At 39.3% G+C, this 14,708-nt stretch overlaps 1 protein-coding gene across 2 annotated transcripts in view; it reads left to right on the top strand.

Moving 5' to 3' along the window:
• Positions 1-14,708, top strand: part of SIPA1L3 (signal induced proliferation associated 1 like 3) — a 657,587-nt gene that overhangs the window by 440,668 nt on the left and 202,211 nt on the right. For both annotated transcript variants that reach the window (XM_085625340.1, XM_085625341.1), the window contains exon 10: positions 732-1,006. In XM_085625340.1, coding sequence (XP_085481466.1) covers positions 732-1,006 — 275 coding nt within the window. The remainder of the gene's footprint in view (positions 1-731; positions 1,007-14,708) is intronic.

Here is a 14,708-nt window from a genome sequence, read left to right as displayed (position 1 = left end):
ATTTCACATGTATCTTTTATAATGAAATTTCTGTTCCCAGGGGCTCTTAGTCAGGGTTTGTTGTCTTTTTGCCTAAGAAGGAATCTAAATTTTAGAAATATCTTCGTGTATACAGGAAAGATAAATCTTTTACTGTTGGGATACACTGAATATGGTAAAAAGCTCCATGTGGGACGTTTTTTTAAAAAAAACAATGCTCCGAAATCCTAAGTTGTTTATATGGAGAAAGTGGATTTCTTCTCTTGAGCAGAGAGCTCTCAAGCAACTACTGTGACTGGGATGCTTCAGGTGACTTGTAAATGTGGAGCCGGAGCTAAAAAGAGGTTGGGCACACTTGGGTGTATGGATCTTGCATACACGCATTTATTAAAGCTGGATACACCATTTACTAATAACACAAGGTAGCCCAGTATTATCAGCAGTTGGTAATAGAGAGTAGGCGAGTACATTTCTAGGAAATGTTTTTCACAATTCACTACTGTACATGCGAAAAAGGTAACACATAGTCCGCTGTAGTGGTGGACTTTTGATTTTGTTTTTTTTTTAAGATTTCCAAACTGCTTAGAGACTTGCTTCGTTTGTATACACTGAAAATTCAAATGAGGCCCATGCACCATGCACGAGGCTGCTTATGGCAGTCCATAGCAGGAGATTTCAGGCAAGATTGTGAGGGAAATGTGGTAAGTTTTATAATCAATAATATTGACTAGCCTGATTGATGTTCTTCACAGATTATGACCAATGGCTGTGAAACAGTTGATATGACACTTCGGAGGAATGGCTTGGGCCAGCTTGGGTTCCACGTGAAGTATGACGGCACGGTAGCTGAAGTTGAAGACTACGGCTTTGCCTGGCAAGCTGGTCTGCGGCAGGGAAGCAGGCTGGTTGAGATCTGCAAAGTTTCTGTGGTGACTTTAAACCATGACCAGATGATAGATTTGCTGCGTACCTCAGTCACTGTGAAAGTTGTCATCATACCACCCCATGACGATGGTGTTCCACGGAGGTAAATCATCAGAAAATTTTGCTGTTTTTTCTCTTATTCTAATCCTTGATTTAAAGGCCGATGACCAGCTCTGTTGCTGTCTCAGAAATAAATGTTATGTTCTCTCTATGTATTTTGCTTTAAAAGTAAACTGTAATTATCAATTTCAATGTTCTTTTTCTATTTGCTTATGTTTCTTTTTACCACTGAACTGGAATATGCGTACATGTGGGATTTGTAGATTGCAAACTTAGACAAAAGGCGGCAGAGCACTATACAGGCTCAAAGGCAAAGACAGCCAGTGAGTAATTGGAGGGGAAGCTAATTTCTGAAAGTGAAATTGTCGTGCTATAGCGGTCTTTAAAAATATAAGTCTTCAGCTCTTTCCCATATTTGGAGCAGGTTCCTAAATGATGCAGGAATGTCTTGCCAGATGGTGGATGCATAAATTGAGAAGGCTTGTTGCCTCCTTTTTTTGCACCTCTTTGTCTACAATCTTATGGCATCTTGACCTGTATGTGTGTGCCGATGGCCAAAGGAAGTGGTGACCTTGTGAGCCAGCTTGGTGGTGGTGCCCGCAGTGGTGGTTTGGTGGGGGTTGGCAAGGGGAGCCAGTGAAGTTCTATCATGGTGAGAGTGATGTGATTGCATTTAATCTGTTCCTTGGTGAGGTTTGCTGTAGCATGCCCTCAAGACGAGGGCCAGTGTGAAGTCTGGCAGGCTCTGGAGCAGGGCATTGCCACCATTCAGATGCGAGAGCCAAGGGCTTGAAAAGCATTTCTGAATCGCTGGCTTTTCTCATTCAAGTCAGTTGTCAAAGAATGTACCTCTATAGCAAGCTGATTCTCGAGCCATGTCGCCTGTAAAGGAATTATCATCTGATGCCTTCCTGACCAGTTTTCGCAGTTGAGAAAATAGAGAGTGGTGTGAGATTCATCCTGGACCTCACCTTGAAGCATTAGGTAATACTTTAAAGTAAGTGATTGCTTGCCAGGAGCATTCATAACGCACTAGTCTTTTTTTGCTGAGTCCCTAGATGTTAGTGGGAAACCTCTGGACCTTATGCAACTCTTAAAATTCTAAAAGAGCAGACTTTTTCTCTTGTTACCCATCCTCCTGTTATTTCTAAATCCAGTTTCCATAGTCCCGGGGATGGGAGGTAGGGTGACTACACCCTAAAAGTAGCTGCAGTTGCTCTGGCTATTGATTAGCCTCCATCCAAGTTCTCCAAGAGAAAGCTGTCAGGCTTTTGATAAATCCCTCTCCTTTGGCCTTGTTCAGAATTGAGCTCTGCACCCCTCCAATAATAGCTGGATACATAACATTATCATCGAATCCCTGAAATGCCACCAATGTACCAGAGAGTTACCAGTTTCCTTGATACTGGTGGCTTCCCACCTTAAATTATCTTGCTAAGTAAAGAAGATGGCAAAGCATAAATTGTTGAAGTCCTCTTTCTGTAGCTTTTTCTTGTCAAGGGAACAAAGCAGATTCTTTATCAAACTGAAATCAGCGTACTGAGAGCCATTCTCTTCTGGAAGCTAATCAGTATGTATGTAGTTCAAAGCTGCTTACATTTGAAATCTTGAGTTTCCTCCTATTTGGCTCCCTGCTGTACCCCTAGCTTTCCTGTGTGGGGCCTCCCAACTCATGTTTCCTGCTAAATCCATGTCAGCAGGACACCATCGACCATATATATATACTTTTTAACAAATCCTTACATTCTAGTCCTTTTCCCCCATATGTGACCAAGTGGAGGTAACATTTTGCTCAGTGAGAGCCCCAGATTAAAAACAATGCGTTATTGGCATTGAGTGATTGGACAGCCCTACTTGCCAATTCAAGGTCAGACCATAAGAATACAACCCTTCTTTCCACCTTCAATACAGCATTTGTAATCACTTGAACAGTGGAGTCATTAACAAATAATGCATTCTTAAATGATAGCACTGGAGGTACAAAGGAAATTTAGAATAGGTAATATAAACATATCCAGCTATTACAGTGCTCTCAACATGAAACGATTTAAACACCAATTTTTGGATGCATTGGTTTATCCATCAAGCCGTTTTGGATACAGGAACACATTTTTTATTTAAAGTATGTTGGTTCAGTTATAGTCCACAGTAGTTGATGCAGTGTTGCACACTCCTTTCATGAATTTCTCACACATTTCCCACCCTTTGTCTCTTACTGGAGTGCAGATGGAGAGAGTAGTCCTACAGTTCATTGCCACCCAGTGCCTCTCCATCCTGTCTCTCGATCTGATCCATGCAGGTGGCTCTGATAATAATTTATCTCACATGGGCAACTGATTCAGACCAGGATTGTTTTGAACTGTATCCAATCCCATCCCCTTATGATAATCGGGTGTCAGGTGTAATCTCTGGTAGATATGTTCCTTCTGATGGGGTATCCAAAGATTTTGGAGTAGATGCCTCACTCACTTATCGTGACATGCTTCATCATTGGCACATATCCACATCTTGGTAAGGTGATACTAACAGGGCGGACTCAATCATAGATGGTAATTCTTAGATAAAGCACATCTGGATATACAGGGACCCAGATAGGTGATATGTTAATAATACCTCAAGGTATACCCTAATTATTACTTTATTCCGTGGGTGCCTGGGGTATAAGTTAAAACCAAATCTATTGAGGGTTCTATTGAAAAATTATTACTCAGTTATACCCTCACTTCTTTTACCAACATGTTTTGGCCCTCCCCATGAGCCCAATTGGGTCTGGGGCCTTCGTCAGGGTTGTCTAGTTTGTGTCTCTGCCTATTACTATAGTACACGTTACGTACAGTGTGTGAGGCCTAGTGCTCTCACCTTTCTTATTGTCTTTCCTTTTGTTTCATTCGGAGGATTTACTCTTTGTTATCCCTTTAGGGGTCATGAAGTACGCACGGGCTGGTGCTGTCTTATAGTCACACATTCGTCAAAGTTCAAGCACGAAAGCATTTGCAACGCAATAGGTCTCGTATTTGCGAGAGTTTAAGCTACTGGCATTGTAAATGACCATGCTTTTATTTATTTGTTTTAAAAACAACAGAGATAAAAGGCCAATAGCTCAAACTCTCTTAAATGCAAGACCTATTGCAGTGCAAATGCTTGTTTATTTTTTATTATTATTAACTGAGCTTGAATTCCTTCCGCGTGTTGCACTGTTTCGTCAGTTCTACCTCTCCTGACCTGCCTCAAGGCTGCACGCCCTGGCAACGGATCAGTAATTAGCTCATTTACATGTGTTCACTAGGTTAACAAAACGAGCGCTGGATAGAAGCTGCCAGGCCTGAGCTGAAACCCAGGTTTCTGCAGTTCTTTCTCCCTTTCACATTTAAGCTTGAGCATCTGTTGCAGCTAAACTGTCGCAGGGCCTCTCTATAACTTTAGGTTCCAGACTGAGACGTTAGAAATAGTTCGAAGTGGACGTCAGTTTCAAGAGATGAAGTTCTAAGCTTTTAACTAGGCAGCAACCAGTTTTGTCAGTGCTTGGTTTGTATCGGCGATGAGTCATTGCCCCGAAGGACTGAAGGCTGAAAACATACGCACACCCAGTGGTTTCATTTCGGCTCATCCCGCTATAAAAATGCAGCTCCTGCGTTTTCTTGGGCGGTTGCACATTTATGTGTTTATTTTCTCATCTATTTTAATGGTGTTTGCGCATTTAGGAATGAAAAGGACACTTTTTACTCCAGCCGGTAATACATGCGCGAAGGCAGGAATGGAGACACATTAGCAAAACAATCAAAACCTTTTAATGTCCCATGTTTCAAAATAACTGATTAGCTATCCGAAATAGATCAAACCTATATCACCTGGGTTTTAGTGTCGTCATCCACATCGTGTGTTTTTCCCTGTCCTTAATGTTATAAAGATTGCACAATTACAGCAATTGTTTTTTTTTTGACCTGGTGAAACTATGGCCATGTAATACCTATTGCACAAACAGCCAATGTTGCATACCTGCATGCACCAGTGTAGTAGTAATATAAAGTGACCCTCGCTTTTCTCTTTGTAGACCCACATGACGAGAAATGTAAATATTTTTAAAAAAGGTAGACGAATTGATGCCAAATTTAACGTCCTATCTGATTTATGGCATCAGGACTTAAAATACAGGATATGTAAAACAAAGGTGGTGGGGTGGGGGGGGGGGGGGGGTTGGCAGATCCATTTATCTTGCGCTCCCTCAGCATGTCAAAAAGAGATTGCTTTCTCCCTCCCCAAGTGCTGAGTAGATCTGCACGTGAAGCTGGATGTACGCCGACTCAACCACACCTGCCTCCTTGTTTCCAGAAACATGTTTGGACACTGTTCACTGCTGCAGACATTTAATTTGTGAGCCAGCTCTGCCAGCCGTTCAGGTAGTTAGAGTTGTGTGGTACAGGCTACAGCGCAAAGTCAGAACGTGGTCCTAAGGCACGGCTCTTCAGCGCTTTCTTGACGATGTTGGCATTTGGTGTGAGGACTTTAGACTCTTGAGGTCATGGAACTTTCATCCTCTCGTGCTGCCTGTGTTGGGTTCTGCTGCTTTTTCAGGGAAGGCTGGGAAGGGTCTTTGCCTGTCCCATGCTAACTGAGAACGCAAGCTATGCTCATGGCAAAATTTGGGAGCAGGTCCTGGTATCGGAGGTAGGTCAAATTTCTGCAAGAATTAAATACTAAAGCATATCTGTTTGACTGTTCGCAGCTGACGCAGTACCTCATTGTACTTATTTGACAGTTTGAATCTGTGATTGGATGAAGAATCTTGTTCGGAAATGGTTTTATGAGATTATGTACAGTATATTTTCATTTATGTGAAGCAAGGTGAGAGTTCAATGATTGATAATTAAACTTAGTGCCATATGCTCTAGCATCATCATTTCATGTTATCCAGAATTTGGGCCTAAAGGAATTTATGAAAGGTCTTCGACAACTGGGCACCTTCGGCTGCCTCATTTTAGCACATTAAATTGTCCTATTGAACAAGTGGTCAATATTGGAATTTTTTCTCGTCATGTGACTTAGGGTCCAGATTAGGTTCCTTTTTTAGCTCACTTGGATTGGTAAATCGCTGTCCACTAATTTCTATTATTTGAGCATATTGTATTAATCTTTAGAAAGTGGTCATCTTCCCCAGCATGACATTATTTCACATGCTATTTGCAGTCTTAAATACTTATATTTTCTGTGGTCTATTGACTTTATAGACTTAAGAAACTTAGCCCACTGATTTACTTTCACTGTCTTTTTTGCCATCACTGAGACCTGCTCAATGTTTCTGCACAGCATTGTGATTTCTATTGTTTCTCTTGTACTTCTGTTTTTTGGCTAAGACTCTAGAGTCTAGGGTTTATATTTTCTACTTAAGTATCTTGTCGCTCTAATTTATTTCCAGAGTACACGGTTATCAATTGAATGGCAGTTTCCAGTTTGTTTCTGTATGACATTTCTGCATAAGACTTATTTTCCTCATTCTCATGGTGGTTATAGTTGAATTTCCCTCTTTGTGGTTTATGTGGGATTGTTGAGTTTGTGTAGTGGTTGGCTGAACAGGAGAGGATGTGTGGGATGACTGAATGGCAGTGGGATGGGTGCAATTAAGGAGGGTTGTGTGAGGGTGCTAGCTAAGATGGATGATACTGAAGACCCGCTACATTTTTATGGATATGTAGAGATTTCACTGGATTGTTTTTAATGAGTGATGTAGTGAAATGTTGTATGATGTGGGGTGAATGTGGCTTGTGATATGTGCGTCAATTTGTATTAATTTGTTGCTTATATCCAGTTTCCCATCCAGTACAAGTGTGTAGGGCAGTCCATCATCTTTCTGTTCTTTCAACTTTTTTGTGACTGATTATGAAAAACAGTAAGAGTTTTTATTTTCTGCATCTGCTTGGTTCTAGAGGTTACAAGCAGACATCACAATTGTACACAGTCACTCCTTTTAACAATGGATCGAAAATACTTTACTTTCCTGAAACTAAGAGTAGTCAAGCAAAGAGTCACTTTTAATATAAATGATAGACCTATATGTAATAAACCGATTGACCAACCATTCCCTTTCCTCCAACTGCCCTTTCACCCATCTCCTTTGAATCTGTGAAGCTGAATAGGGCCCTACTGGTGTCAGATCCAAGTGGCCTTCCCCACTGAATACTATAAATGTCCTACTCATTGCCTTGCGTTTTTAAGGCTACATCTAGAAACATCTTACCCTTTTGTCTACAGCTCTACTCATGTTAAGAGCAAAAGGATATACTTTGAGTTCTTTTCATCCAGTGCATTTGCCAAGTCTCGCCACTCTCTTGAAATGAATTTATTTCAGAATGGTTTTTAGTGCATCCCCTTGGATGAAATATGCACATGTTGTCAATCTCAAGACATCGCTCAATAGAGAAACCTGGATGCAGAGTGAGCATCCCAGATTAAGGTTAGAGACTGAGAATAATTCGTATTATTTTTCAAAGGATGAATTGGGCCTCAAGGTAGGATTCTGTTTGAGAAAGACAAAAAAAATTAACTAGATTTAGTGATGATCTGCAACCTTCCTCTTAGCCATTGCTCAGGACACTCACTTTACTAGTATGTACTACCCCCTCAACACTCCCTTTCTCTGCAGTCATTTACAGCCACAATTGTCAACTTAGTCCAACACCTTTAAGGTCCACCTTCAGTCTGATAAAGGACACACCTTTCCTTTCTCAGTCTGCAAGTATTGTCGAGACTGTTGTAGTTACTCTTCTATTGTAATTTCATACATTTGGTCAGACTAAATATACCTTATGTTTTGAAGTCCACTGCTCAGAATAAATGCTTCTGACAACAATCGTGTTCTGATGAGGTTTATTCAGTTATTCTATCGGCCACCACCATTATATGTCCTTTCAGACCACGCTCTCGACAACATCATCTTGAATCTCAACTCAGAGGATTGTGTAGGACCCCTGTCCTCACCACACACGGAAGCAAGGCAGGACAATGTGGGAAGGAGCCCTTACTAGATAACCCACCATCTGCCTCATCTGGATCAGTGTTCTGGTCATTCACTCCCTCCTTATCTCCAATACCGCATCACATTAGGAGAGCGTCTTCTTGCCTGCCACCTCACATACTCCACATATATTGTAAGGTGACCATTTCAAACCTTTCTGCCTCGACTCTCTAAGATATTATGCCCAATTGTCCTGATCAATCCAGTGCTACTCTTTGACTCACCACAATGAACCTCTGAAGAGCCTACAGCATAGATGACATCTTCCTTGGCTCATTCCTCTTAACCCCTTCCATGCTCATGACGGAACGATTCCGTCATGAGCATCGGTTGAGCTGTGCTCATGACGGAACCGTTCCGTCATGGCCCCGCCCGCGCTCGAACCCTTCAGCACCGCGGGGGAATCCGTGCAGCGCTGAAGGGGTTAAACAAGAATTCCGTAGTACGACAAACTGACTTGCAGTGAAGCACTTCCTTGTTAAATGATGTTTTGTACAAAGGTTTGAAGAAACAAGTTCCAGGTGCTTTCTAAAGCAAGGTGATTTACTTCAGAGTATATGTTGTTGTGGTATACTGGTGAGTGCTATAGGATTGCTAAATGGTTTCTGCCTTTTGAGTTACTTAGCAGAGAGTAATTAGTGAGTATAGGGTAGGCCTGAAGACAAAATGACATTTTTCTTAGATGGGCCCAACATTTGCATTTATTATATGGATGAGCCTGCCGCAAAATGTGAGAAGTAAATGCTAAGTTCTGCAGATGCACTGCTCTCCTTACTACGTGCTGATCTGTGGATTTAGCCAAATTTCACATCTGGAGAAGCAAACCTTTTAAAAAAGTCTTAGAGCCTTCCCTTTCTTGATCGAATGAATATTTTTTTTTTTTTAAGTGTATTGATTTTAAACTTTTGTCAGTACAATCATTGTGAGCTAAATCACCTTCAATGATAGAACTATATGGTCATTATCATTTTTTAGGCTGTAATACGTTGAAAGAATATGATATCTCAAAAATCAATGTAAATTCCAACATCTCCTGTTCGAAATCAGTTGTTCCCTAAATGATGAAGAAAAGCATTGTTATTGTGACTTTATATTCATCTGCAATCCACCCAAGGTACTGGGAAACAGTGCTTAATTTGTGAAACAAAGAGTATCAGTGCCCTAAACTCTGCTCAATTAAACGTTGGCACTCTGCCAAACATCAAGGTCGATAGGCTTTAATCCACTACCAGACACTCCCTGCCCCTTTTTCTCACACTGGCAGGTTCTTGCTGTCTGTTTGTGACTGTTTTGAAGTCTTTTTCTCCCTCCTTCTTTCCAATCTGTGCGCTTTTCCCTCTCTTGCACTTAGTAAACATCTGATACTTGAAAAATAAGTGCTGTGCCCTCCACCAGCTCAAATCAAGCACTGCTGGAAAAGTGTTTCTGAACACGTCTGGGTAAATATTCTTTTGTTGTGGCCAGAGCGAGATGACCACAATAAAGTACTTTATGATTGGTTCTATTCAGCTCTCTGATGCTCAATGCAGAAGCAGTCCTGGCCCCACACATAAACAATTTGTTTAGTTAATGTATTGATGTAGTCCCACATTGTAAATTGTCTGAAGGTCATGTTTACTCTAACTGTCTGGTCAAATAACACAAAACACAAAAATCATGGTAAACAGGAGAGGAAGCACCGTAGAACCATGATATATGCCCTCTTCAATGTCATTATGTGAAATAAGTACCCTTTGACTATTTATACAAGAATGTATTGATCACAAGGATATTAACGTGCTCCCTTTCAAATTAACGTGCTCACTTCCAAGTGGTAGGAAGAAGGCAAAAGGGCAAGAAATATAGAAATGCTGATTACATGTTGATGGTGTCTAGCTAGATGTCAGCAAGAGTCTTTAACCCAGCAGTCTTCAGTTACTCTTGGTGCAGTTAATTCTAGATAAGTCAATAGTAAAATGTCCTACCATCTGAGTGAAGTAGTTAGCTGTAATGGGCCACATTAATACAATTAAAAGAAGTGTAGTTCCACTTAATTGTAGAACAACTCCTACACCTAGTTGTGGCTCTTTATTTTTTTTGCTATTTTCCATTTCTGATTGAATATGTACATCAGAGTGTAGATTTACATATTTCCACCCCCTCAAAAGAGGGCATGGCGAAGTTACTACATGCAACTTTTCACTTGTTGTTGGAACTCTCCATATGGGAAAACGTAGAGACATTTAATAACGTTCATTTAAAATATAAACCTAAAATTGTTTACTGCAATTAATCTTGACCTGAAGCTAACAAAATAAAGTTACAATACATTAAATGTGTTTAGTAATAAAAATATAGGCATATATAAATATAGTTTATAGCTAGTATTTAAAAAAATTAAAAAACTCTTGCAAGCATTTTTATTTAATTTGTAGGAAGCTCGGTTACATGGCATGCATTTAATTAATTTAAATACTTTTTAAATCCCTAAAAATAAGTTACCCAGTTTAATTCATTTTTTTGCCAAACTGGTTTTATCATATTGAATAAAATGTATTATTAGACTGATTTTTTTTTTATCACATAAAGTTATGTATAATCTAAATGTTGAAGCAATTTAATTCAACATTTGCCATTTCATTTACCACTAATGCCTATGGTGTTAATTGTATTCCCTGTATCCACTGTGTTCTATGAGAGTGTGTTAAACTACAAGTGTTTGTTCATGTGTAGTACTCGACTTAATCCAGGACTAGACTGGGCTACAATTTTGTCTGTTTTCACACCATTAGTGCTGTAATAACTTTAGAAGTATATGTTGTAAATTGCAGTGCATTACGCTAGTGTGGATGTGTGTTTATATTCGCATGTCCCTCCCAAATGCTTCCTTAATTTTTTGTTAACCCCACCCATTTTATAGTAATTGTTACCCATTTTTTCACCACTCCCCCTGATACCTTCCCACATTTACTACAGTATAATGTACTTGTGGGCATCTCTACTATTAGGTTTGTGAATTCAAATTTGTAGTAAATAAATACTACTAAATGCAGTGTATGTATTGGGCCGGATGTGTTCAAGAAGCTTTAGTCCAATGCTATGGTTTTGAAGAGCCTCAATTTCATCCGTTCAGGTGGGGCACCAGTGTCAGCCTACTGAAGGTTTATTTCTGTGGGTCTTTTCTCTGTTTTGAAATAATCCATTTGACCTGTTGTCTCACACATGTAGGAGGAGATCTTACTTATTTGTATAAATTAATTAACCCGAGAGAAGTAGTTTTGACAAGATTGGCAAGTGTTCCTCCTGGAAAAGAGCTATAAACCTATTTAATCTTACTGTATATCATACTGCTTGTATTCTTGGAGCACCTCTTTCTGAATGAATTTGGTTTTGGAATTAGACAGGCTAAAATGTGTTGTTAGGCACCTACACATCTGTTATCAGCGGAGCAGCAGTTGGGCCTTCAAAATTAACTTTTGAATTTGTTTTCTTTGTATCTAGTATCCAAGTAGCTCATGTTATTGTTTGCTGTTCTCACATGGGCTATACAAAACTCTAAAATATATTTTTTTTCTTTGTCTCTCATTGGATGCTGTCATGTAGGTAGAATTCTGTTTGTTCATATCTTTGATTTTAAATGCTAGACGTGTGTGGTCTTCTATAAAACTTCCACAAGGCCTGTTTGTCATTCAAAAAAAGAGTATTTGGGAGCAGTCAAACAGAGTGTCAATTTGGCCTCAAACAGCTGCGTGCCTCTTCACTTTAAAAAAAGGACCATTGGCCCCTTGCCCATAAGCCCTAACAGCAGCCCCCAATTTTCTGGGTCCATAGAAGCATTTCTCTCGGTTTCTTCTGGAGAGAAAAAAAACATAAGGTGCGCCCATTCCGCCTGAGGATCACTATCCAGTTTCAACAGGTTTGCAGGTCTTCAAATATATTAAGGCTGTGCCTGTGGCAAGATCTATGTGGGAAGTAGCATACGTTGCCTGAAGACCCAGAAAATAGCGATGACCTAAAAGCTATTAAAGGATACATCCCCCCACATATGGGATATATAGGATAATCACCAATTCCAACACGGATTTAACAATACCACCGAACAGGTCTCAAGAAAGAAAAGCGAGGTAGAACCAACGTACTGTTGTATTGTCAGTACAATCATTGTGAGCTAAATCACCTTCAATGATAGAACTATATGGTCATTATCATTTTTTAGGCTGTAATACGTTGAAAGAATATGATATCTCAAAAATCAATGTAAATTCCAACATCTCCTGTTCGAAATCAGTTGTTCCCTAAATGATGAAGAAAAGCATTGTTATTGTGACTTTATATTCATCTGCAATCCACCCAAGGTACTGGGAAACAGTGCTTAATTTGTGAAACAAAGAGTATCAGTGCCCTAAACTCTGCTCAATTAAACGTTGGCACTCTGCCAAACATCAAGGTCGATAGGCTTTAATCCACTACCAGACACTCCCTGCCCCTTTTTCTCACACTGGCAGGTTCTTGCTGTCTGTTTGTGACTGTTTTGAAGTCTTTTTCTCCCTCCTTCTTTCCAATCTGTGCGCTTTTCCCTCTCTTGCACTTAGTAAACATCTGATACTTGAAAAATAAGTGCTGTGCCCTCCACCAGCTCAAATCAAGCACTGCTGGAAAAGTGTTTCTGAACACGTCTGGGTAAATATTCTTTTGTTGTGGCCAGAGCGAGATGACCACAATAAAGTACTTTATGATTGGTTCTATTCAGCTCTCTGATGCTCAATGCAGAAGCAGTCCTGGCCCCACACATAAACAATTTGTTTAGTTAATGTATTGATGTAGTCCCACATTGTAAATTGTCTGAAGGTCATGTTTACTCTAACTGTCTGGTCAAATAACACAAAACACAAAAATCATGGTAAACAGGAGAGGAAGCACCGTAGAACCATGATATATGCCCTCTTCAATGTCATTATGTGAAATAAGTACCCTTTGACTATTTATACAAGAATGTATTGATCACAAGGATATTAACGTGCTCCCTTTCAAATTAACGTGCTCACTTCCAAGTGGTAGGAAGAAGGCAAAAGGGCAAGAAATATAGAAATGCTGATTACATGTTGATGGTGTCTAGCTAGATGTCAGCAAGAGTCTTTAACCCAGCAGTCTTCAGTTACTCTTGGTGCAGTTAATTCTAGATAAGTCAATAGTAAAATGTCCTACCATCTGAGTGAAGTAGTTAGCTGTAATGGGCCACATTAATACAATTAAAAGAAGTGTAGTTCCACTTAATTGTAGAACAACTCCTACACCTAGTTGTGGCTCTTTATTTTTTTTGCTATTTTCCATTTCTGATTGAATATGTACATCAGAGTGTAGATTTACATATTTCCACCCCCTCAAAAGAGGGCATGGCGAAGTTACTACATGCAACTTTTCACTTGTTGTTGGAACTCTCCATATGGGAAAACGTAGAGACATTTAATAACGTTCATTTAAAATATAAACCTAAAATTGTTTACTGCAATTAATCTTGACCTGAAGCTAACAAAATAAAGTTACAATACATTAAATGTGTTTAGTAATAAAAATATAGGCATATATAAATATAGTTTATAGCTAGTATTTAAAAAAATTAAAAAACTCTTGCAAGCATTTTTATTTAATTTGTAGGAAGCTCGGTTACATGGCATGCATTTAATTAATTTAAATACTTTTTAAATCCCTAAAAATAAGTTACCCAGTTTAATTCATTTTTTTGCCAAACTGGTTTTATCATATTGAATAAAATGTATTATTAGACTGATTTTTTTTTTATCACATAAAGTTATGTATAATCTAAATGTTGAAGCAATTTAATTCAACATTTGCCATTTCATTTACCACTAATGCCTATGGTGTTAATTGTATTCCCTGTATCCACTGTGTTCTATGAGAGTGTGTTAAACTACAAGTGTTTGTTCATGTGTAGTACTCGACTTAATCCAGGACTAGACTGGGCTACAATTTTGTCTGTTTTCACACCATTAGTGCTGTAATAACTTTAGAAGTATATGTTGTAAATTGCAGTGCATTACGCTAGTGTGGATGTGTGTTTATATTCGCATGTCCCTCCCAAATGCTTCCTTAATTTTTTGTTAACCCCACCCATTTTATAGTAATTGTTACCCATTTTTTCACCACTCCCCCTGATACCTTCCCACATTTACTACAGTATAATGTACTTGTGGGCATCTCTACTATTAGGTTTGTGAATTCAAATTTGTAGTAAATAAATACTACTAAATGCAGTGTATGTATTGGGCCGGATGTGTTCAAGAAGCTTTAGTCCAATGCTATGGTTTTGAAGAGCCTCAATTTCATCCGTTCAGGTGGGGCACCAGTGTCAGCCTACTGAAGGTTTATTTCTGTGGGTCTTTTCTCTGTTTTGAAATAATCCATTTGACCTGTTGTCTCACACATGTAGGAGGAGATCTTACTTATTTGTATAAATTAATTAACCCGAGAGAAGTAGTTTTGACAAGATTGGCAAGTGTTCCTCCTGGAAAAGAGCTATAAACCTATTTAATCTTACTGTATATCATACTGCTTGTATTCTTGGAGCACCTCTTTCTGAATGAATTTGGTTTTGGAATTAGACAGGCTAAAATGTGTTGTTAGGCACCTACACATCTGTTATCAGCGGAGCAGCAGTTGGGCCTTCAAAATTAACTTTTGAATTTGTTTTCTTTGTATCTAGTATCCAAGTAGCTCATGTTATTGTTTGCTGTTCTCA

Source organism: Triturus cristatus, chromosome 9 (assembly GCF_964204655.1).
Source record: "Triturus cristatus chromosome 9, aTriCri1.1, whole genome shotgun sequence".
Lineage (NCBI taxonomy): Eukaryota > Metazoa > Chordata > Amphibia > Caudata > Salamandridae > Triturus > Triturus cristatus.
The sequence above is the reverse complement of the archived record's forward strand: the minus strand, read 5'-3'. Positions and strand labels throughout refer to the sequence as shown.